Source organism: Lithobates pipiens, unplaced genomic scaffold (assembly GCF_037356315.1).
Source record: "Lithobates pipiens isolate NorthernLeopardFrog02 unplaced genomic scaffold, aLitPip1_a1.2 Scaffold_64, whole genome shotgun sequence".
Taxonomy (NCBI): domain Eukaryota; kingdom Metazoa; phylum Chordata; class Amphibia; order Anura; family Ranidae; genus Lithobates; species Lithobates pipiens.
In genome coordinates, this window is record NW_027507886.1 from 1,099,999 (window position 1) to 1,125,582 (window position 25,584).

At 44.2% G+C, this 25,584-nt stretch overlaps 1 protein-coding gene across 1 annotated transcript in view; it reads right to left on the minus strand.

Moving 5' to 3' along the window:
• Nucleotides 1–25,584, minus strand: part of LOC143958910 (scavenger receptor cysteine-rich domain-containing group B protein-like) — a 107,044-nt gene that overhangs the window by 62,984 nt on the left and 18,476 nt on the right. Inside the window, exons 2-3 of the mRNA XM_077467893.1 lie at nucleotides 9,125–9,157; nucleotides 1,057–1,362 (exon numbers count right to left, since the gene is read on the minus strand). Coding sequence (XP_077324019.1) covers nucleotides 1,057–1,362; nucleotides 9,125–9,157 — 339 coding nt within the window. The remainder of the gene's footprint in view (nucleotides 1–1,056; nucleotides 1,363–9,124; nucleotides 9,158–25,584) is intronic.

The following is a 25,584-nucleotide window of genomic DNA, read 5'->3' on the forward strand; positions in this document are numbered from 1 at the left end:
TACCAAAGACATGTGGCTGAATACATTTTGGCCTAAATGTATGACTAAAATTGAGTTTATTGGATTTTTCTAATAACAAAAAGTAGAAAATATCATTTTTTTTCAAAATTTGCGGTCTTTTTACGTTTATATCGCAAAAAATAAAAATCGCAGAGTCAGTCAAATACCTTTAAAAGAAAGCTCTATTTGTGGGAAAAAAAGGACGCAAATTTTGTTTGGGTACAACATTGCATGACCGCGCAATTACCAGTTAAAGCAGCGCAGTGCCAAATTGTAAAAAGACCTCTGGTCATTGACCAGCAAAATGGTCCGGTCTGAAAGTGGTTAAGCATCATTAAAATCACTGCTCCTGTAAAAACAATTAAAAAAAAAAAAACAATATTTGTATAGATACATGTCCCCCAGAGCAGTACCTGGTCCCCCATACCCTTTTTATGGCCAATAATTTGCATATAAGCCTTTAAAATGGGGACTTTTGATATTTCAAGTTTTCATCTCGGCTCCAAACTTTTTACACGTTTGGGAGTTCTGGTGCAGATCGAAGAGGGGGGATGTTCTCTAATCTCCAATCACTCCAATCACCAGCAGTACTAGTGCACAACCCCACTGACAACAGGCAACTTAACTTGGCATTAGGACTTAAATATGTAAATACAGTCCCATTATAAAAGAGTGGCCAGGGCTCAAGTGGTCTATCAATACAATTATATTGTAAACATCATTATTGTATTGTAAAAGTTACAGAGGCATCTGGTATAAAATGTTATTAAATGTATTTTAATTAAACTTGGCTCAAACTGCCTTTTGTATATTAAATATACTGTTCAACAACAGAATGCCATTTTGAACTTTTTTTATTCCTAAACTGGCAATGACAAAATGTAGGTAATCACCTATTACTATGGGGAACAAAATCAGTCCCAATATATGCTGTTCCCCGAACACAACTGGTACACATTGATATTATTCATGTCTTATCATATATAAATATCATAATAAAACATATAACCTTTTATCCAATCATTTCTATGACAGACTGGAACCAAACCTTTTTACCATTACAGGTGACAGCGACATCCTCATAGTGATAACAGTTATGAACTCCCCATCCAAGGCTTCTGCACTGGCTTAGTTCTGTTTCTCTTCCTTTGCAGTCCACATTATCTAGGTAAATTGGTCCTGTGCCTTGACCAAAAAGGAGCCGGTTGGGTTCAGATATAGCATGGCCACAACCCAGCTGTCGACAAACCACATTTGCATCTACAATGTCCCAATCGTCATCACACACTGTTCCCCAGGTTCCATTGTATAGAACTTCAACTCTTCCCTGGCAGCGGCTTGCTCCATTCATTAATCGTATTTCTGCAGGAAAAATAAATCAATGAAAATGCTTGAATTTGCATTACTACATAAATTTGTTTTTTCAGAAGCCTTGCCCAACCTTTTGCATTATGCTATTCCTGTAATACAGTCAAACGTAAAGCACAAAGAAATATTCCACTATGAATCGAATCTGTACTTCTATACTTTTAAAATATCATCAGCTTTAAACTACATAACCTTTACACTGAAATTAAATAACATAAAGATGTCAAATGAGCCTCTGCTCACACTATGGATCTGTTTGCTACTTACGAATGATAATCAGACAAACATCATTCAGGCAACTTTTATTATCTCAAACAGCATACCATGGTCCTATTACATAGAACTGCAAAACTAAAAGATTGACACCCATTCGTGGCTCAATAGGAATGGATCCAGGGTGTCTTGGCCTAGTTCTAATAACGCTGTGTCGGGCCAGTGCTGATATTGCAAATTTACAAACAAATTTTTGTAGTGACAGTATAAGGGATAATGCAAGAGTGCACATGGTAAATTGCACAACTCCAGTCTAAATTATATCTTCTGATAAAATAAAAACCTTTAAATATTTGATCACTTTATTTTTTGGTTAACATTGCAGTCAAATATAATAATAATAATAATGCAGTTAAAGTGTTACTAAACCCAGGACCCTGCATTCACTATATCTGGTCTTCCACAGTACAGTGGGTCTCCGAGTTACGAACCACTGACTTGCGAACAACTCCTACTTATGAATGGCAGGTGGCGCTGGCGGGCACATGGGAAAACAGCGGAAAACAGTGTAAAACATTGGAAAACCCTGTTCTGCGCATGTGCGTCTGAATTACGAACAAATCTGACTTAGAAACAAACAGGCAGTCCCTAACCCGTTCGCAACTCGGTGACCCCCTGTACACAGAACATGGAAGACAGAAAGTCTGCAGGTCACTGCACAGCTCTGATTTTCTGACAAGATCAATAGGTTGTTTTGCACTTATCAAGACATAAAAAAATGATATATAAAAAGACCAAAGGGAGCAAATAGGAGAAGTTCATTGTTAGGGTTTACATACACTTTAAACATGCAAATCTGTCCATGGACATTTGACTGTAAGGGCATTCAAACCATATAAAAAAATGATTTTCCTTTTAATATAGCAGTTTTTAGAAATAACTTTAGAGCTATGTTATACAATCATTTAAAGCACATTTCAATTTTCTTGGTCGATGTAACAGAGCTGTGAAGTTGTGAAATTAGCTAAGGGATGTCTAAATGGTTCTGTTTCATTATTGAAACTAAGGGCAAGAGTAAAGGTAATATGCAGCTTTAGTGTACCAGACCAGATCTGTATTTACTACACAACCTCATAAAAGTCTACAGGTGCAAAGTTGTGTGATAAATAAGGATGTGGGCTTGTATAATGTGGCTATAGCCCTTGGATCTATCCTTGTAAAACCCAAGGAACCATACTGATACTCAGCATTGAACCTTGCAGATTTATTTAAATGTGTATTGCTGAGCAGCAAAAAAGAAGAATATTCTAGTTTTCAAACATTATAGGATGTACTAGCTCTTTGGGCCATTGCAGTGGTACAGATCTCCAGATATAATTGGATAACACCTCAAATTTATTGAGATTTTTAAGGCAATATAGAAAAAAATACTAAAATCTATATGAAAAAATATATAAATCTTTATTACAACTATCAAAAGATATTACAAAACCACAATGATCCATAAAATAACAGTGTTGTGCTAACATATGTGTATGGCATAGAATGTTACTACATGCGTAGACTCTATCCAGCAAAACAGGCAGCTCTTTTCCTACGCGTTTCGAAAAATGTGCATTAACAATTTCTTCTTCAGGGAAGCCACTGTCTGCAAGCACACAACAAGCAATGAATATTACAGAAATTACATATATACAGATGACATGATACATTGAAACCCAATACTTGAATACTCACATGCTATTTCTGTACCAAAAGTAGGCACTATCTCCTCTTTAGGCGACCGTTCCAGAAACGGAAAGACAGGCCAAGAGAGGAGGGGATTGAGCCACAAACGTGGAGATGGTAAGGATAGTATGGATCTGTTTGCAAGGTCACCGCATTCAAAGCCCTGGAGTCCAAATGAACTCAACAAAGGATGGGAATAAAAGATTCCTTTGCACAAATGTCCAATGGCCCATGAAATAGGAAGATGTTATGTTGTATAAACCTCAATCTTGTCTAAAAGAACTACAACAAAAAGAACCAAGAAACATTTTAGTCTACTCCCTAGCCTTACATCTAACATAGGACAGAGATTCCCAAAGTGTAGCTTACCGCCATAACAAGGTTCAATCGTTTCCTAGTTTTATACGAATATCACCGAATCTAGGGCATCCAAAGGACATAGGAGAAATTCCCACCTACTTAGAGCTTCTGGCGTCTGCCTTAAATAGCCCTTATTGAGTGGATTGGCGCCAAAAAACTTCCTCCAATCAACACAGAGGCTCCTCCCATCTCTCTAACCACTTCATTCTGATTGGAGGTTCTCCGAAGAGCTCCTCCTCTTTTCAACAATAACTTTTTTTCATTGGGGATCACCCAGGTGATTGCTCCAGGTATATAGATTCTTATTGGTCAAAATCGCAGCGTTTTTGCCGCCATTTACATCACTTCCGGTATGGCCACTTCCGCCGGAACCGGAAGTGACGTCACTTCCGTCCGGAACCGGAAATGACGTCATTTCCCGGAACCGGAAGTGACACACAAAAAAAAACTTTTGTACTTCCTGGAGAAAACATCTTACTGGGCAATGACTGTAAGCAATGACTGCAAGTTATTATAAGAATACATGGGAGGAAATAAACACTACAAAATGAATCGCTAAATCTATTGCAATCCATTTGAAAGGGGGCTCATCCTAATAGACTCAAATTAATGGGCATGTGGAAATTAATCCACAAAAGTGACCATAACTAATACAGATACACCAATTAGATTTGTCACCTGCAGTGTGTCACTAAGGCAAGAACTAAAACCACCGACACAGGAATAAACTGGATAAACCTCCAGATGCCACACACAGTGGCTATCGGGAACGAAAACCAATGCCCAAATTAGTGGCAAAGAAAAGGGGAGCGAAGAAAGGGGTAAAAATAACCCCAACCACAGCGCCCTCCCAACAAAACCACCCCGATGGGCTTACCTGTGCCGGGAACGCGGTGACCACAGATCCCACCAAACCTATTATAAATCACTTAAAAACATGTTAAAGACATCAAGAATTGTTCACATAAAGAAAATTGTGTATAAAGATACAAATGTATTTTATTTTTATATTGTTGATAAGAAAGAAAAAAAAACAGAGAAACAGAATCACATCTGGGTAAGGAGCCCAATTGTCCACCAACCAGCTAATCATTCAGTTTTACCTGAAACATAGCCCTCCAGGAATGGCCTGAAGCTCTCTGTTTCATTAAGCCCTGGATAAATTGTAACTTCCAAGAATTTGATCCAACGCATTTCACGTTGCAAGAGTGTCTTGTTCCAATCCCCCCCTCTGATAGGTATATGTACCCGGTCTATCACAGTAAAGTTTACAACCGGCATCCTATATGCATGAGCGTCCGCAATATGTCTCCCCAAAGGGAGATAGAGGTTGCAGATCCTCATGGCAGACAAGTGTTTACTAATACGTTGGCCTAATTCTTGTTTGGTCTTTCCAATGTAGAAAGCCCCGCACTCACATTGAAACAGGTAAACAACGCCTTTAGTTTTGCAATTAGCGAAGTGTTTTAGTCGAAAACTCTCACCGTTAGGTAACTTGAAAGTAGTCCGTTGTTTTATGTATTCACAGCAGGAACAAGACCCACATGGGTATGTTCCCCAAGTTTTGCACGGATCTAGGCGTTGGTTACCCTTATATTCGCTTTGTATCAATGAATCCCCAAGAGAGCCGGCCTTACGAAAGGTGATTTGAGGTTTTGGGGTAACAACCGTCGATAATATTGGATCCTCTGTTAATATTGACCAATATTTTGTAAGAACATTTTTTATTTTGTCATGCTCGTTTGAAAACCGTAATATTAATCTAGTTGTATTCTCGTTCTTCTTAGGTTTACTTTTACCAAATAGCAAAGTTTGTCTATCTTGATTTTGAACACGGTTGAAGGCCTTTTTCAGGCAGGTTTTTGTATATCCCCGTAGCAATAATCTTTTGCTCAATTCATCCGCCTCTTTTTGAAAGGCTTCATTGGTTGTACAGTTGCGTTTAATTCGCAACATTTGACTATATGGAATGAATTTTTTAAAAGATTCCGGATGGAAACTGCCGGCATGCAAAAGCGTGTTGCCGGAAGTTTCCTTCCTGAATAATTTTGTAGTGAGTTGCCCCACTGCATCTTTCATGATGGTAATGTCTAAGAAATCAATTTGGGTCCGATTATAGGACATAGTGAAAAAAAGATTCAGATTATTTTGATTCATCACTTCAAGACAAGTTTTTAATATTTCCTCCGGGCCATTCCAAACCATAAATACATCGTCAATATAACGTTGCCACAGTACGATGTACTTAGTGTATGTGGCCCATGCCTCATCAGACAAGAAGGTTTTTTCCCACTCCCCCAGGTACAAGTTGGCATAAGAGGATGCGCAACATGTACCCATGGCCACCCCTTGTACCTGGAGGTAGTGGGATCCTTTAAATAAAAAAACATTATGTCTAAGTATGAAGTCAAGCATTAATAAAATAAACTCATTAAATTTCCATTCGGTAGTTGACCTTTGTTGTAAAACTCGTTGTATTGCCTTTATTCCTAAATCGTGGGGAATGCTATTGTAGAGAGATTCAACGTCTATGGTTACCAATATTGCTGTATCCGGGATTATCAAATCCTCCAGGATTTGCAATAAATGGATAGTATCTTTAGTGTATGATGCTAATTCCAAAACGTGTGGGCTCAGATGATCATCTATGACCTGGCTTGCAGCCTCCGAGATACAGCCATTATCAGAGATAATTGGTCTGCCCGGGGGATTCTGAATATTTTTATGTATTTTTGGTAGTGCATACATGGTAGGTATTCTTGGATATTTAGTACGTATAAAATCCCACATCTCTACAGTAATGGCACCATCTCTGTAGGCTCCATCCACCAGGTCATAGAATTTTTGATTATATTTGTCTACACAGTACGCCGAAATTCTACAGTAGCATTTCCGATCGTTAAGGATTTTAAGGCACATGGCTTCATACATGGAGTTATCCATTAAAACGATGTTACCCCCTTTGTCTTATTGTTTTATTGTAATTTCTACATTGTCCTGGAGTGATTTTAGCGCATGTTTCTGTTCTAAATTAAGATTTTTTGCTTACCCTTATCCTTTTTCATTTTTTTGATTACTTTAGTTGTCAACCTGACGAACAATGCTAGGGCTGGATTGGAACTCAATGGGGGAAATTTATTGGATTTTTTCTTGTATACTTTTTTTATCACAGGTGGGGAACTCTGCTCAAGATCTTCGTCTGAACTATCTTCACTATCAATTTCCTCTTCCCAATCTTCCAGCACTGATTCATTTTCCTGCAGCAGCTGATTAAGGTCACGCAGGGCCCTAAAATCAGCTGCTGTAAGATTAGATGAAATAACCTCTGGTTTTGGTTGTTTGCTATAGAAGCATTTAAAGAGTACCTTACGTGCAAATAAGTTAATGTCTTTGATGACTTCAAAGTCATCTAATGATTTATTAGGGCAAAATGACAGCCCAAGTGAAAGCACCTGGCTTTCAATAGCCGTGAGTGTATGTGACGATAGATTTATGATGTTTAAACCACCTTCACCTATATTAGTACATGTTTCTACTTCTAAGACTGGGTTAGGACTGGAGTTTGGGTTGGAACTATTTTGTCTAAAAAATCATCTAATTGTTTTTGTGTTTTTGGAACCGCCCCTAATTCCTTAGGGCTTTTGGTATTTCTATTTTTCTCAGATGGAATAGTTTTCAGGTTATCTTTCCTATCTCTTAGATTTCTTGACGGCCCCTCATTTTTAGATAGATGTGGGCCTTGTTGAACTTCAGTTGTACGTTTTTTTGTAACCTGTTGGGTTTCATGGTCTATGTCTTGTGTTTTCGCAAAAGGACCCTTTCTTTTTGTCATTGGTCCCTCCATACGAGAGGAAGCCGAAGACGAGGAATCATTGGAGGGTGTGTCTGAATTATAGTCATTCTTGAATTCATGTGTTTTGGTTGCATTTTTGTTACCAATTTTATTTTTATTGGTCTGTTGCCATTTGTATGCCCGATTTTCGCTAAATGCATTTTTATCCCTCCAATATTTCCTCTCTTTTTTTTGAAGGATTGATTTCCCATATTACTTCAGATGGTCTCTTAATTTTGCCTCTAGGCTCGCATAGTCCTCATGTATTTTTAAAGGGACTAAACGAGCACAGAGAGTGTCAATCTCTATATTCAATTCCTCTAGTTGTTGTCTATATTCTCTCTGTAATAACATCATCAGATTTTTCGAACAGTCATTCAGATGAGATTCCCATCTGAATCTCATCTGAATGACTGTTCGAAAAATCTGATGGTACAGAAATAGCATGTGAGTATTCAAGTATTGGGTTTCAAAGTATCATGTCATCTGTATATATGTAATTTCTGTAATATTCATTGCTTGTTGTGTGCTTGCAGACAGTGGCTTCCCTGAAGAAGAAATTGTTAATGCACATTTTTCGAAACGCGTTGGAAAAGAGCTGCCTGTTTTGCTGGATAGAGTCTACGCATGTAGTAACATTCTATGCCATACACATATGTTAGCACAACACTGTTATTTTATGGATCATTGTGGTTTTGTAATATCTTTTGATAGTTGTAATAAAAATTTATATATTTTTTCATATATATTTTAGTATTTTTTTCTATATTGCCTTAAAAATCCCAATAAATTTGAGGTGTTATCCAATTATATGTATCATTTTCGGGATGATGGCAATAACATGCCATAGCTCATGAGTCAAATCATTTTTACAGATCCCCAGATATAGTGTCATTTTTTACTTTAAAAATGTCAAAGACCTCTATTATCACCTAAACGTTTGCCCCTGTTAAAAGACAGAGCATGAGTTAATGGAGAGATAGATCTAATAAAGTTTTACTAAACCCAGGACCCTGCATTCAATATAGTTGGTCTCCCACAGTACACAGAACATGGAAATGCAATGGTTTTAGTAAATATAACCTGCTGAATACCTTTTCTTGTCAGCAGTTAGTGCAGTCTTGTGACTTCTATCAGTGTCTGGTTAAAGCTTGTACAATGAGTTTTCATTCTCCCATGATTGTCCTATGAGGATGCAGGGCCCCTGACCCTCTGTCCAGACAATTCTAACTGGTCCTGTGCTGATCACATGCACCCTCTCAAGAAAAATAAAAACTCTTTAACAATACACACCAAACTGAGCATGTGCAGCTTGTCCCCTAGCCTCTGTACTATCAGGAGATATATTGGGGACAGTGGAAGAAGGGGAGGATCAGAGGAGACAGGATCAACCAGCCTTTTTACACAATGTGGAGGATTAACCCCTTAGGTTCCACAGTGAATATAACAAGCATGCTTTACTGCATATACAGGCTTATTTTACTGTTGAGGGTTTAGTAACACGTTAATGTTTGTAAATTTCAGGTAGTTTTACTACATTTTAGCCTGAGTCCAGTCAGCACTTCTATTCATGTTTAGTAGTAAAATATTATCTAGACAACTTAAGTAGTAATATAATCTCACCCGCCTCTTCTCTTCTCATCACAGATATCGTTTCTACAAAACAAAATAAGGGTGTGTTAGTAATAGTATAACATACAGGTAAAAAAAAGTTTTCTTTCTGAAACCATTTCTAACCCTATATTTTAAACTGCACTCCTTTATTTGTCCTTACAGCATCTATAAAATCATACTACAGATGGAAAAAAACGTCTACAAACTAAATATGTTTAATGCAGTTTTGATTGTGTTGTGTGTTGCTGCACCTCACTCCATGCACACAGAAAGAGTAACTCCATAGCAGCTGACATAGGTGAGTAGATCAATGCACAAAAAGCAGTCCTGTATTTTTAGCCAGCTTTGTTTTTTAGAGTGAGAAGTAGGAAAATGAAATACAGCAGGAGTGTTTTTATTATTTTACAAATCCTTTGTAGACCATCAGGGGCCCCTTGTCCTTAGGCTCCATAGCATTTACATAGGCTCTCACAGTTATAATTATAGCCTGGAACACAAACATCAATTTCAAGGAAAGCTGCAGATGTTCTTGAAATCACGAGACAAATGTCATGGGCTACTTGGCAAAATGCTTTTGTAAAAAAATGTTTTCTCAAAAGTTTTATTGAAGTAAACAATAATATACAATCCAACAGTTTAGGTTCCAGGAAAAGTATTGACAAGCATAATCCAAAATGTTATATTGTGATCTTCCACGCTAGAGAAACAGTCTCTCCAAGGCCAAATCCACTGGGTTAAGGCTGGGAGTATCTATCCATGAGGACCATAAAGTGTTGAACTTTTCTGGGCGACCCCTCTACTGGAAAATGTACTTCCCCAAGCGCAGGGTGTCCCCCATTTGAGTTGTCCATTCTCTTAAAGTAGGAGGCTTTGTTCCTTTTCGGTGTCTAAGGATAAGCTTGCGTGCCTGAAAGAGTGCTCTGGATATGGCTCGTTTAGGGATTTCCTCAATGGAGGTCATCTAGAATTCCCAATATACAGGGTTTAGGATCCATCGGGACATTGACCTGAAATACCTTATTAATGGTAGCGACAACTCCTGACCAATATAGATGTAGCTTGGGGCAGCGCCACAATAGATATATAAGATCACCATGGTCTTTAGAGCACCTAGAACACTCTGAGTTTTCTCTTAGATCCTTCCTACACAGCCTTGCAGGGGTAAAGTGTGCCCACAATACAATGTACAGCCAGGCAGATGTTGTGCCATATTAAAAGGAAACAGTTGAATCACCTGTAGTGCTTCCCCCCACCGATTGTCCTCAAACGTGCCCTCTTCACTCTCACATAGGGGTGCCACTCTGGTTGGGAAGCCCTTCAAGTGCGTGGACATAAGCATGGTGTAACACTGGGGAAATAAATCCCCTAAAGTGAGAAATCTCTGTCATATAATGAAAGATAGGGGGCAGGGATAGGACCCATAGGGACCCATCTAAATGTGCCCGGATGACATGATGTAACTGTAGGTATGGGAAATACATTGATTGAGGGAGGTTGAATTTAGTCTGCAAAGATGTAAAGGAGTGCAGTTTGCTGCTGGAGAAGATATGTACCAGATTTGTAACTCCATACTGCTTCCATCTTGTACCACACGGCAAAAAATGCAGCTCCTTATAGTGCCCATTGTCCCAAATAGGGCTATGACCTGTGAATCCTGTGATATCTTGCAGCTGCCTGGCTTTATTCCACACCTTCTGCATCAACACATAGGTGGGAAAAGCTTGTTGTATTTAGCAAAAGCCAGCGCCTCCAAACCCGTGGCCACACTGTGCACCCCTGTGACATGGTGCAACAGAGCTGTGGTCGGGTTCACTCTCCCCCCTTCATCGGCTGACTCCATGGGCAAAGCCCAAGAGATGTGTTGCAACTGAGCTGCCAAGTAATATAACCAAAGGTTGGGCAAACCCCCACTCTCTTTATGTTTTTGCAGTTGCTTGAGCTTGACCCTCGTAGGTTTGTTAAGCCAAAAAAAGGAGCGGAAAAGTGAATTTATGATACAAAATGTTTTTAGCGGGACAACCATGGGGGTATTATACAGGATGTAAAGGAGCTGTGGCATAAAACATTTTTTTATGAGATCGACTCTTCCCACCAGTGAAATTTTGAGCTTTGACCATATTTTGGTTTTATCCCTTATACGACACAGTAGTGGTGATAAGTTGAGGGTGACGTAATCTAGGGGTTGTGGGGTAACATGCACCCTTAAATATTTAAAAGAGGAGGTCACCCAGGATAGGAATGTGGGATCAAAACCAAACTTATGCATGGTGGCCCACAAGTATTGCCATTCTACGCTGTCGAAGGCCTTATGGGCATCCAATAACAGCAGGGCCTATTCCCTATATTATCTGCTTGGGACTGTATATTGAGGAAAAGCCTACACAAATTAATTGTAGTAGACCTCTCAGGTATAAATCCCAATTGATCTGGATGGATAATTGAAGATATGTCCTTATTTAGTCTCATGGCTAGAACTTTGGCCAGAATCTTTGGCCAGAATCTTAATATCCACCTGTAAGGGATATGGTCCAGTACGAGCTTGAATCTAATGCCGCGTACACACGTAGCCGACTATCCGATGGACTTAGTCTGGTGGACTTCCCGCCAGACTGTCCGTCAGACTTTCCGAACAGCTACTTGCCGACACACGGCACTTTTTCAGCGGACTAATATGGCGTACTAAGTCCGCCGTACTATCCGCCCTACCTTTGAAATGAACGGACTCGCCCACACACGCGGAGGAAAGTCCGCTCATTTTGAGCGCGTCTCCAGGTAGGCGGGGCCCGCGAAGGAGACGTCGCAGGCCCCGCCACCTGGTATGGACTTAAAGGGGAACCCCAACGCCAAAAAAATCGGTGTGGGGGTCCCCCCAGGTCCACGTCAGACCCTTGTCCGAGCACGCTACCCGGCCGGCAAGGAAAGGGGGTGACGAGCGAGCAGCCCCCCCACCCTTAAGCACCTTGTCCTCATGTTGATGAGGACAAGGGCCTCTTCCCGACAACCCTGGCCGTTGGTTGTCGGGGTCTGCAGGCGGGGGGCTTATCGGAATCCGGGAGCCCCCTTTAATAAGGGGGCCCCCAGATACCGGCCCCCCACCCTATGTGAATGAGTATGGGGTACAATGTACCCCTACCCATTCACCTGTGAAAAAAGTACAAAAAAAAACACAACACAGGGTAAAAATAGTTTATTGCACAGCTCCGGGGGTCTTAGATCTTCGAGGGTCTTCTCGCCGGACTCCTCCGCTATCTTCTTGTAGCTCTTTTGCTAGTGGAGAAGCCCGGCTTTCTTCCTTGCCGCCGCCCTCTTCTTCCGACTTTGGGGGTCTTGTCCCCCTCTTCGGTTCTTCTGCCGGGCCACCGCGCCTTCTTATAGCTCTTTTACAGGCGGTGGGCCGGTCTTCTGTCGCCGCTGTCGCCGCTGCCGCCTTCTGTTCTTCTCTTCTTCTTCTTCAGATGTTGCCTCATCGAGTCCTCCGCTCACAATGACGGGGACCGGGCACGCGGCGACTTATATAGGGACATTGCCGGATGATGTCCCCGCCCATTATGGTGTCACAGTCCCAGAGGATGCTGGGACTGTGACATCATAATAGGTGGGGACATCATCCGGTGATGTCCCTATATAAGTCGCCGCATGCCCGGTCCCCGTCATTGTGAGCGGAGGACTCGACGAGGCAACATCTGAAGAAGAAGAGAAGAACAGAAGAACATAAGGCGGCAGTGGTGGCGACAGAAGACCGGGCCACCGCCTGTAAAAGAGCTATAAGAAGGAGCGGTGGCCCGGCAGAAGAACCGAAGAGGGGGACAAGACCCCCGAAGTCAGGAGAAGAGGGCGACGGCGAGGAAGAAAGCCAGGCTCCTCCGCTAGCAAAAGAGCTACAAGAAGATAGCGGAGGAGTCCGGCGAGAAGACCCTCGAAGATGGAAGACCCCCGGAGCTGTGCAATAAACTATTTTTACCCTGTGTTGTGTTTTTTTTGTACTTTTTTCACAGGTGAATGGGTAGGGGTACATTGTACCCCATACTCATTCACATAGGGTGGGGGGCCGGTATCCGGGGGCCCCCTTATTAAAGGGGGCTCCCGGATTCTGATAAGCCCCTCGCCCGCAGACCCCGACAACACACGGCCAGGGTTGTCGGGAAGAGGCCCTTGTCCTCATCAACATGGGGACAAGGTGCTTTGGGGTGGGGGGCCGCGCCGCCCCCCTTCCCCAAGGCACCCCCTATGTTGAGGGCACGCGGCCTGGTACGGCTCAGGAAGGGGGGGCGCGCGCTCATCCCCCCCTTTCCTGGCCGGCCGGGTAGCGTGCTCGGACAAGGGTCTGATGTAGGCCTGGGGGAACCCCACGCCGACTTTTTTCGGCATTGGGGTTCCCCTTTAAGTCCAGACCAGGTGAAGGGGCCAGCGACGTCTCCTTCGCGGGCCCTGCCTACCTGGAGACCCGCTCGAAATGAGCGGACTTTTCTCCGGGCGGGATAAGTCCGTTCATTTCAAAAGTACGGCGGACTGGCATACACACGGCCGGATTGTACGCCGAAATGCTGGTCCGGCGGGATGATTGGAGTGTAAAACTACTTTCTAAGTCCACCGTACTTTCAGGTCAAAAAAGTATGCCGGAGGCTACACACGGGGGGATTGTTCGGCGGACTTGAGTTTGCCGGACTTTTCCACCCGATTGTTTGATCGTGTGTACGCGGCATAACAGATCCTTTCCAGGTTTAAAAGCCAGCCTACTGAAGAAGCGCTTCTTATCTAACAAGGATGTCGTCCAGCGGTCTACAGCCGATTGAGCAGCCATCCAGGCTTCTCTAGTAGCATCAGATGAGTTGGCAATAAACTCTGCCTCCAATTGATGCTGCAAAGCCTGCTCCCTCTGTACCTGAGTATTGTGTTTAAGGCCATTGACCTCAGTCATGAATCTCAGAAATTTCTTAAAGGCATCCCATGTGAATAGGGGATTTGGGTGTTCCCTATTGTTCTCCCAGTATGTGAGAGGGGAAGAGGTTTAGCTAAAAATCGTTAAGCTTCCATGGAGCTCTTGGGAGTGTCGAGGTAGACCCTACTATTAAATAAACCACCAGGGGGAGTGATCGGATATACCTCTTACATAGTATTGTATGTCCTGGACTAACAGTGAGGCAGCCGGGGTACAGAGGGACAAATCAATTCTAGACAGGGACAAATGGGACTTAGAGAAGCACGAGAATTGCTTCTGGTGTGGATTGCGGCACCGCCATCGATCTATCCAACCTGCTTCTTCTATAAATTTCAGTAATGTAGAGCGAGGACGTTTAGCCCCCACCACTAGTGATGGACGAACTTCCGACGGGACGTTTCGCGAACCGATAGTTCGCGAACCGTAACGTTCGCGGCGGGCCCCATTGACTTTAATGGGAGGCAAACTTTGCAAACCTGCAGGTCAAATTTGCAGCCACAAAATAATTAATAGCTGTGAAAACATAGTCCCACCACATGGCCAATGACATAACACATGTATGAGGTGAATCTGGGATCGACAACTACAAGCATTCTTTTTTTATATGTGAAAGTGTTGTGACAATTCAGGACTGTGAAGCGCATGAAGGCAATGGAGGAGAGGGAAGGTCAGGGTAGGCAAAGAAGAGGGTGCCGGAGATGATCACCAGCAGCGTGACATACAGCAATGACACCTGCACTGTGATATACAGCAGCACCATGATAGAGAGCACTGACATCAGCAGCGTGACATACAGCAAGGACACCTGCACCGTGATAGAGTGATCTGACACCAGCACCGTGATAGAGAGCACTGACATCAGCAGCGTGATATAAAGCACTAACACCAGCACCGTGACATACAGCACTGACAGCAGCACCGTGATAGAGAGCACTGACATCAGCAGCGTGACATACAGCAATGACACCTGCACCGTGATAGAGTGATCTGACAACAGCACCGTGATAGAGAGCACTGACATCAGCAGCGTGACATAAAGCACTAACACCAGCACCGTGACATACAGCACTGACAACAGCACCGTGATAGAGAGCACTGACATCAGCAGCGTGACATACAGCAATGACACCTGCATCGTGATAGAGTGATCTGACACCAGCACCATGATAGAGAGCACTGACATCAGCAGCTTGACATAAAGCACTAACACCAGCAACGTGACATACAGTACTGACAGCAGCACCGTGATAGAGAGCACTGACATCAGCAGCATGACATACAGCAATCACACCTGCACCATGATAGAGTGATCTGACAACAGCACCGTGATAGAGAGCACTGACATCAGCAGCGTGACATAAAGCACTAACACCAGCACCGTGACATACAGCACTGACAGCAGCACCGTGATAGAGAGCACTGACATCAGCAGCGTGACATACAGCAATGACACCTGCACCGTGATAGAGTGATCTGACACCAGCACCGTGATAGAGAGCACTGACATCAGCAGCATGACATAAAGCACTAACACCAGCACCGTGATATACAGCACTGACAGCAGCACCGTGATTGAGAGTACTGACATCAGCAGTGTGACATACAGCAATGACACCTGCACCGTGATAGAGTGATCTGACACCAGCACCGTGATAGAGAGCACTGACATCAGCAGCATGACATAAAGCACTAACACCAGCACCGTGATATACAGCACTGACAGCAGCACCGTGATAGAGAGTACTGACATCAGCAGTGTGACATACAGCAATGACACCTGCACCGTGATAGAGTGATCTGACAACAGCACCATGATAGAGAGCACTGACATCAGCAGCGTGACATAAAGCACTAACACCAGCACCGTGATATACAGCACTGACAGCAGCACCGTGATAGAGAGCCCTGACATCAGCAGCGTGACATACAGCAATGACACCTGCACTGCGATAGAGTGATCTCACAACAGCACCGTGATAGAGAGCACTGACATCAGCAGCGTGACATAAAGCACTAACACCAGCACCGTGACATACAGCACTGACAGCAGCACCGTGATAGAGAGTACTGACATCAGCAGTGTGACATACAGCAATCACACCTGCACTGTGATAGAGTGATCTGACACCAGCACCGTGATAGAGAGCACTGACATCAGCAGCGTGACATAAAGCACTAACACCAGCACCGTGACATACAGCACTGACAACAGCACCGTGATAGAGAGCACTGACATCAGCAGCGTGACATACAGCAATGACACCTGCATCGTGATAGAGTGATCTGACACCAGCACCATGATAGAGAGCACTGACATCAGCAGCTTGACATAAAGCACTAACACCAGCAACGTGACATACAGTACTGACAGCAGCACCGTGATAGAGAGCACTGACATCAGCAGCATGACATACAGCAATCACACCTGCACCATGATAGAGTGATCTGACAACAGCACCGTGATAGAGAGCACTGACATCAGCAGCGTGACATAAAGCACTAACACCAGCACCGTGACATACAGCACTGACAGCAGCACCGTGATAGAGAGCACTGACATCAGCAGCGTGACATACAGCAATGACACCTGCACCGTGATAGAGTGATCTGACACCAGCACCGTGATAGAGAGCACTGACATCAGCAGCATGACATAAAGCACTAACACCAGCACCGTGATATACAGCACTGACAGCAGCACCGTGATTGAGAGTACTGACATCAGCAGTGTGACATACAGCAATGACACCTGCACCGTGATAGAGTGATCTGACACCAGCACCGTGATAGAGAGCACTGACATCAGCAGCATGACATAAAGCACTAACACCAGCACCGTGATATACAGCACTGACAGCAGCACCGTGATAGAGAGTACTGACATCAGCAGTGTGACATACAGCAATGACACCTGCACCGTGATAGAGTGATCTGACAACAGCACCATGATAGAGAGCACTGACATCAGCAGCGTGACATAAAGCACTAACACCAGCACCGTGATATACAGCACTGACAGCAGCACCGTGATAGAGAGCCCTGACATCAGCAGCGTGACATACAGCAATGACACCTGCACTGCGATAGAGTGATCTCACAACAGCACCGTGATAGAAAGCACTGACATCAGCAGCGTGACATAAAGCACTAACACCAGCACCGTGACATGCAGCACTGGCACCAGCACCATGATATACAGCACTGACACCTGCACCGTAAGCAGCCCCAGGAGGAAGTCAGCATAGCACAGGGATGGTGGGAGCCCCTCATAATGAGCATAGCACAGGGATGGTGGGAGCCCCTCATAATGAGCATAGCACAGGGATGGTGGGAGCCCCTCATAATATGCCTAGCAGTGGTACAGCCCCAGGAGGAAGTCAGCACAGCACAGGGATGGTGGGAGCCCCTCATAATAAGCAGCCCCAGGAGAATGTCAGCATAGCACAGGGATGGTGGGAGCCCCTCATAATAAGCAGCCCCAGGAGGAAGTCAGCATAGCACAGGGATGGTGGGAGCCGCTCATAATATGCACAGCAGAGGTACAGCCCCAGGAGGAAGTCAGCACAGCACAGGGATGGTGGGAGCCCCTCATAATAAGCAGCCCCAGGAGGAAGTTAGCACAGCACAGGGATGGTGGGAGCCCCTCATAATAAGCAGCCCCAGTAGAAATATGACACCGCTCAACCTCTTCAAAGAGGAGGGTACGGGCATATAGTACGGTGTGCTTTTTTTGGACAAGGAAGTGAGCCAAATTAAGAAAGAAGGTCTGTGTGCTCGATTAAAAAAATTGTTTATAGACATATACATGGTCTACTGGTCACATGTGTTGAATTCCTCCGAGATCCATGCCTCATTCCTTTTTAGAAATGTGAGGTAGTTAACACTGTCGTGAGCTAGGCGAGTACGCTTATCGGTCAAGATCCCCCCTGCTGCGCTGAACGTCCTTTCGGACAGGACACTGGACGAGGGGCAAGCCAACAGTTCGATTGCAAATTGGGCAAGCTCTGGCCAGAGGTCAAGCCTGCCCACCCAGTAGTCCAGGGGTTCATCACTCCTCAGAGCGTCCACATCGGACATTAACCCAATGTAGTCAGACACCTGACGGTCTAGGCGTTCCCTGATGCTGGATCCGGATGACACCTGTCGATGGGTCGGCTGAAAGAATGACTTCATATCCGAAGTCACCAACACATCTTCAAACCGGCCTCTTCTTGCAGGCGCTGTTGGATTGGTACCCGCAACTCCTTACCCGGGAGTGGGAATTGCTCCTCTGCCAGCGTACGCAAAAGCAGAATGCAGCATTTCTCGAAGCAAGGCCTGGAAGTGCTGCATTCTGACAGTCCTCTGTGACGGCGGTAACATTTCCGCCATTTTGTGTTTGTACCGGGGGTCTAAGTACGTTGCCACCCAGTACTGGTCCTTGACCCTTATGCTTTTTATACGGGGGTCCCTATTAAAACACTGGAGCATGAAGGCCCCCATTTGCACTAAACTGGAAGCGGTGCGGTGGCCTGGCTCCTGCTCATCATCCAGGATAATGTTGTCCTCTTCATTCTCCTCTCCCCATCCACGCACAACAATAGGGAACCCAGAAAGGTTTAAAGCATGCTCTTCTTGCTCCTCCTCATCCGCCCCGGCACCATCCTCCTCTGACTCCTCTTCAGACTCCTGTTGTTGACTTGTCTCAGATAGAGTAGCCCGCCCTGGGAATTCATCCAGCATTGCGACTTCCTCATCTTCCTGCTCCTGCTTCTCCACAGCTTGATCAATGACACGACACAATGCACGCTCCATAAAGAAGGCATAAGGTACCATGTCACTGATGGCGCCATGGCTGCGACTGACCAGTTTGGTGATCTCCTCAAATGGCCGCAAAAAGTCTGCATGCGTCGCGCATTAGCAGCCACTGGCGCGGTGAAAAAAAAAACAGCTCCCCAGAACCTGTTCTGCCGCAGAGTTCATACAGGTAGACGTTAACTGCACGTTTCTGCTGGAGCAGCCTATCAAGCATATAGAAGGTTGAGTTACATCGTGTCGGGCAATCGCAAATAAGACGTCTGACCGGCAGATTGTGTCGCCGCTGAATGTCAGCAAGGCGAGCCATGGCCGTGTAAGATCTTCTGAAATGGGCCGAGATTTTCCTTGCCTGCCGCAAGATGTCCTGGACCCCAGGGTATTTGACAACGAATCGCCTCACGACCAAGTTTAAGACGTGTGCCATGCATGGCACGTGCGTAATTTTGCCCTGTTTCAATGCGCTAAGCAGAGTGGCACCGTTGTCACACACCACTTTACCAACTGTCAAATTGAGCGGTGCTAAGCCGCGTACACACGGGCGGACTGTCTGGCCAACTAAGTCCGTCAGACAATCCGACAGACAGTCCCTGCAGCACACAGCGTCCTGTCCCTTTCTCTACACTGACAAAAGACACTCAGGCTGCTGCAACAATCACTAGCACAGCACTGCCTCAAACCTATATCCTGAACTACACCTAACACCTATACCATGATACCAGTCCTTAAAAGAACTTTTGTGGACCTAATAAATAGCGATTTGGGTCACTGAAGTCTCTCCCTGCTCCACACAGCAACCTCTCCCTATAGTGACAGAAGAAAGAATGTAAAATGGCCGCCGGATCGGGTCTATTTATAAGTTAGGGGCAATGTCCAAGTGTCCATGTGCTGTAATGTCTCAATTGGCTGTCCTGTACCCCATGATGGATGTGTCATCATAGGTCAAAGTTCTTTTACAGAGTAAACACGGAAGTCCGCCGGGCGAACGGCGGCAATAGTCCGCCGATCAGGCGGACCGCGAACAGCCGAAATTCGCCGCGAAACGACCGCCGGGCGAACCGTTCGGCCATCCCTACCCACCACTGGAGGGGGATGTTTGTCAAGCACAGGATCTAGATAGCCATTAAAATCACCAACTAGTATTAGGCGGATGTCAGGGCTGCCCAGCTTGTACATCAAGAGAGTTCTTAGCACCAAGGAGTTGAAAGGAAGCAATATATATACTGCTGCAAAAATACATTTAACTTGAAATATTTTACATAACAGAATCACATATCTCCCCTCAGGGTCAGGATCAGTTTTTCAAATAGCTTAAAATCCAAGGATCGGTGTATCAGAACGCTCACCCACCTGGAGCAGGAGGTATGAGTAGTGTGATATGCTGAGCCCACCCAAGAGAATTGCAGGCATGACAGATTCTTTGGTACAAAATGAGTCTCCTGCAGTGCACATGCAGGCAGGTGCTTGGGGAGAGCAGTGGATACCATGGTACACTTCACGGGGTCTCGGATGCCCCTAAGTTTCCAAGATACTACAGGGATAGCCATTATTACAAAATAATAGAGCAGTAGTTGGAGGCTGGTTATGAGTCAAAAACATCTCAGTCATCTTATGCTCAGCCGAGCGACTGTAGGACAAAGGCCTAGGTAGGCCTCAAGGGTAAGGGAACATAGTATCTCTATATGGGGTTAACACAGTGGTGCGACTTTGGACAAATAATGTTGGAACCATAATTGCACTTAAACTGAACTTGAACACACAATAACAAAAAGAACTTTGTTTTATCCCCACAAGAAGATAGTCTTGCTCCCAGGGTTTGGAAGCCCTCCGATAGGATCCTGCAAGTGAGTGGAGCACCATCTCTGTAAGAAGCAACAGGCTTCACTTGAGGTAATAGCTTGGGGTCAGGTAAAATTCCCCAGCCAATCAATCATAAGAACATCAAACCAAGAACCAGCAATCTTGCTCCTATTTTGTAATCTAAAGACAAACAGGATAACAAAGTCTCCCAGCTGGATTTTCAGAATTCTTGAGGGCTTTGTAACAGGACAGTCATTGGCCCCTTGGGCGATGGTAAACAGGCATCAGAGCCCAAAAGTGTGCATCAGTCTACCTCTGCTGCATCTCTTCTAGCTTGATGAAGCATATGTTCATTGGCATCCAGCCAGTCGGAGGTCTCCATGGCTGAATCAAAAAAGTGGGCTTGCCCCCTGGCCAAGATATGGACCCTAACAGGAAACAATATGGCATAAGTGGCCTGGAGTCATTGGAGCCTTTTCTTGACCTCTGTAAAATTTGCCCTGCGGCGTTGCACATCTGCCGAGAAGTCAGGGTGGAAGGAGACCCAGGTGCTGTTAAACCGCATGTTGCGGCATTCTCTGGCCAGATGGAGCACAATCTCCTTATCTTTTTAATAAGGAAGTCTGGCCAATAAAGTGCGGGGTGTGTGACCAGGCGGGAGAGGCCTAGGTGGAATCCTGCGAGCACGATCCACCGAATGCAATGGAGTGAACTCGTTCTTTTCAAATGTATCCAACAGCCATTGTTCCACAAATTCCGTGGGGTCCCTTCCCTCCACTTTCTCAGGGAGCCCCACACTATCCAGACATTATTCCACCTCAGGTGGTTTTCAATATCATCAGTTTTAAGTTCAGTGGCTTTAACAATGAATGCGTGCTGCGGATTGCAGCTCCCTCGTTAATGGTGGTAACTTATACTTATTGTCACTTATGCGGCCTTCCGCTGCTGTAGTGCGTATTTTAGTTTTTGCAGATAATAGCGAATCAGCCCCACTACCTATTTTAAGCCTCCAAAGTGATCCTTGAGCATATCAACTGACGCTGTGCACTTGTGAACGGCTTTGAGTATTTTAGCCAGTGTGAGCAAATCTGCATCATCTTCCCCCTCTCCCTTCTCTGTATCTAACATGCTGGTCAGTGGAACCAGGGGGCCCTCCATGAACTGTGCATCTTTCTGGGCAGCATGGAAGATAGCTGGGGTGGTTTCTAAGTCCACCTCCATGGGTTGCTTGGCTACCTGTGTTAGCTTCTAGGCGTAATACAGCATGTCCCTTAGAGGATCTTTTCTTAGGGCTTTAGGGCTTTTCCAGCTCCTTTTTGTGCATCTCCACGTAAACACTGGGAGGAAACCATAGCAGCTGCATGTTGGGGATCAGGCTGCAGGCCATCTCCCTTCTGTTTGTGGGTCACTCTAGCACTGGATCGAATGCCCACGGCTTCCAGGGATGTCCACTGTAGCTGTGCCAGGTGTGTGGACAAAAATCGGGTGGTTATATCAGCCGGGAGCAGGACTAATGAAGGATCTTACTCGGGAGCACTGTGAAACATGTCTGTTCACATGCAGCTCTTGGCCACGCCCCCTTCTAAATTTAATAGTGAAATGCAGTACAAGAGTACATGATAGAAGTTCCACTGTTGAATATATTGAATACAGTTATGAAAAAAGGGCCTTAAAGAATACAAGCTGCCAAAAAATGGAAAGACGACTCCATTATTAGTACTAGTATAATACAACCAGTCTATCGTTGCCAAATTGGTGGGCATGTATTACTTACAGTTATCCATTACCATTGGTCCTCAATGAATAATTACATTTCAAAGGTATTAAAATAATACATACAATAGATAAAAAAAATCATTTGGAAAGGAAAACTTGTCCTAGAACAAGCAAATAAATGCATTTATAAGCTATACATTAAAGAGGATTTCTACTTTTCCTATACATTTATCCAATCCCCTATTTAAAAACTTCAATATTAAAAGACAAAATTGTCAGTCCTTGTGAATCAGTTATTTTTTTTAATGTTATCGTTAAGCCTAAATGAGCCCTTTATCCCCATCCAAAAATGCATACATCAGAATATATAATGTGTAATAGGTTCTGTTCCCCAACAGTGCAGAGGCAGCCAGGCCCACAGCAACAGTACATTCCTTCAAGTTCATTAAACAGTCTAGGCGTTTGTCTTTTTCTTTTCTTTTTCCAAATATAAGTTTATTAAATTTTCTAAAAAAATAAAAAACAAAATAGGGCAGGGCCCACAGGTTACAGTAAGAGCCATTAACAGCGGAGGGCACAGCCTCCTTTATATCATGGTGCAGTAGATAACAAAGTATAACAGTACAGTCGGTGTTCATAGTGGAGGCCGCATAGATATCATAGAATGTCTTGTCCTTGGCTCTAGTGCTGTATTGTTAGGTATATAAGCATGTGTATCAAAAGCTTCACGGGCAGCCCATAACCTAATTTCTAAGCAATAAGCTAAAGCAATTATAGATAAGTTATAGTATATAGAAAGAAAGATAGAAAAGAGGGAAGAGGAGGGAAAGTGCGGGGGGGGGGGGTGCATGATGGCAGGGGTGGCGTTTGACTTTCATAGCCAAAGTGCTACTGTCGGTGAGTTCTGTTGTTTCCATAATAAGGGGATGCATGATTTTGCTGCATTTAGCAGATGATGTAGTATGGATTTCTTATAGACTTTGGGAGAGATGGTTGATACGTGTAGTAGGAAAAATGCCGGGTCATTTGAGATCTGAAAATCTGTACATTTCTTGGCGATGTTGCAAACCATCTAGGGCATGTCCAGAATATGTGCAGCATTGTTCCCCTGTCTTCATTGCAACGCCAACACTGTTCTGAAGTATCAGGAAAGATTGTATGCAGGCGACTAGGTGTTAAGTACCGCCTTGTCAGGATTTTATAATTGGTTTCCTGTGCTTTGGTGCTAAAAGGACTTGAGAGAGAAACCGATCATATTCTGATTTTGAGATGTGGAGAAAGTGCGGTTTAGGTCTGATTTCCATTTCGCAATACATGTCAGGTGTGGTTGTTGTGGGGGGGTGGTATTTAAAAGGGAATACATTTTGGAAAGGACATATGGTAAAGGGTCTGTTTCTGAGCAATACTCCTCGAATATGGTCAAAGGTGTGGTGTATGCTTGGGGGTTTGGGATAGTCTGAAGGAAGTGGTGTAACTGTGCCGCATTCCAGAATCTAAGCTGGAAAGGGCCTGTGGTGTCCATCAGCTCCGAGATTGTCGGCCATTTGTCACCCTTCACAAACTTGGAGGCGGTGACATACTCTGAGTTTCTCAGTGATATGAAATGTGTTGATGAGAGACCAGAAGGGAATCTGGGGTTGTCGATAATCGGAGTGAGTGGTGACGACTTAGTTATTGGTAAGGTCTGTATGGTAGCTTGTGTGCATTGTCGCAGTGTGTTCCATATCAAGGGGTGTGATTTCACATCTGAAGAGTTGCCACACCATATTGCGTTCTTTAGAGGTATTTCGGTTTGGTGTTGCTCAATTTCTACCTCTAATTTAAATGTACCATGGCGTCTCCAGTCAATAATCCTACCTACATGTGTGGCGTGGTAGTATCTCCTGATGTCTGGCAATGCCAGGCCTCTGAAATGTTTTGGCAAAGATAGTGGAGTGCAAGGAGTGCGTGGTTTTTTATGTGCCCAAACAAAGTGGATGAAGAGAGCTTGGACTTGTTTAAAATATGTAAGGGGTATCTTGATCTGGAGGGCCTGGAAAAAGTTAGGAAATTTTGGCAGTATACACATTTTTAGTAGATTACATCTCCCAAACCATGAGTGTAGCCCTTTATGCCATGTATCTAGCAACAACCTAGTCTTTGCTAATAAAAGGGGGAAATTACTCTCGCATATGCGGGAAAAGTCAGGCGGAATCTTGGTGCCTAAATAAGTCAAGTTAGAGGTCGTCCACTTAAACCGAAAGTTCGCCTGTATCCTTGGGAGGATATTTGGTGACAGCGCTATCCCCATCGTTCCGTCTTAGAGAAGTTTATCTTTAAATTGGATAATTTCCCGTAGATTTCAAATGCCTTGAGGAGGTTCGGTAAGGACATCACTGGGTTAGTCAGTGAAAAGAGTAGGTCATCTGCATAGGCCGCTATTTTGTGTTGTGTCTGTCCCACTGTTATTGCGTTGGATATCATAGATGTCATAGGATGTCATAGAAACGTTGGATTGAGAAGGAGGCTTGGTTAACAGTACAGGAAGTGCTCAATGTAAGGGTGGAAATACACTCCACTGTGGACTCAGAAAACAATACTTAAGATGGCGCTGCCTAACCCCTGGAAACAAGTTTTTTAAAGTTTCTTTAAATAGTAAGTAATATGCGATTTGCGCTGGATTACAGTGGCTATAGTTTGATAATTACTTATTACAATGGACTAAATGAAAAGAAGCATCAGAGAGGGAGAGTTTACTTCCTCTTTAATTAGGCAGTTGTTGGAAAATCCGATTGTTCAGAACGTGATGACATTATTTCCTTACGACGGGACTACGTTCTGGCTAGTAGCCAATAGCTTTGGTCTAGGAATTTGATCTGAGCATGCATGGCACTTTTTTCAATCGGAATTCTCTACACATGATCGGACAAAGTCCAATCAGATAATGTTATCGGAAAGTTTTATAGCCAAGGTCTCAAACTTGGTCCGTCGGATATTCTGACGGAAACAGTCCGATGGACCCCACACACTGTCGGATTATCCGACAATGCAGTCCGATCGGACATTTTGCATCGGAATATCCGACCGTGTGTACAAGGGCTTACACTTTTGAAAGTCCTGGAGCACCAGGACAATCGAAACCCCAAACAATGCCCCATTTTGGAAAGTAAACACCAAAGTGTATATTCTAGGAGGCATAATGAGTCTTTTGAACACGTTTTTGGAAAATGTGGAAAGAAAA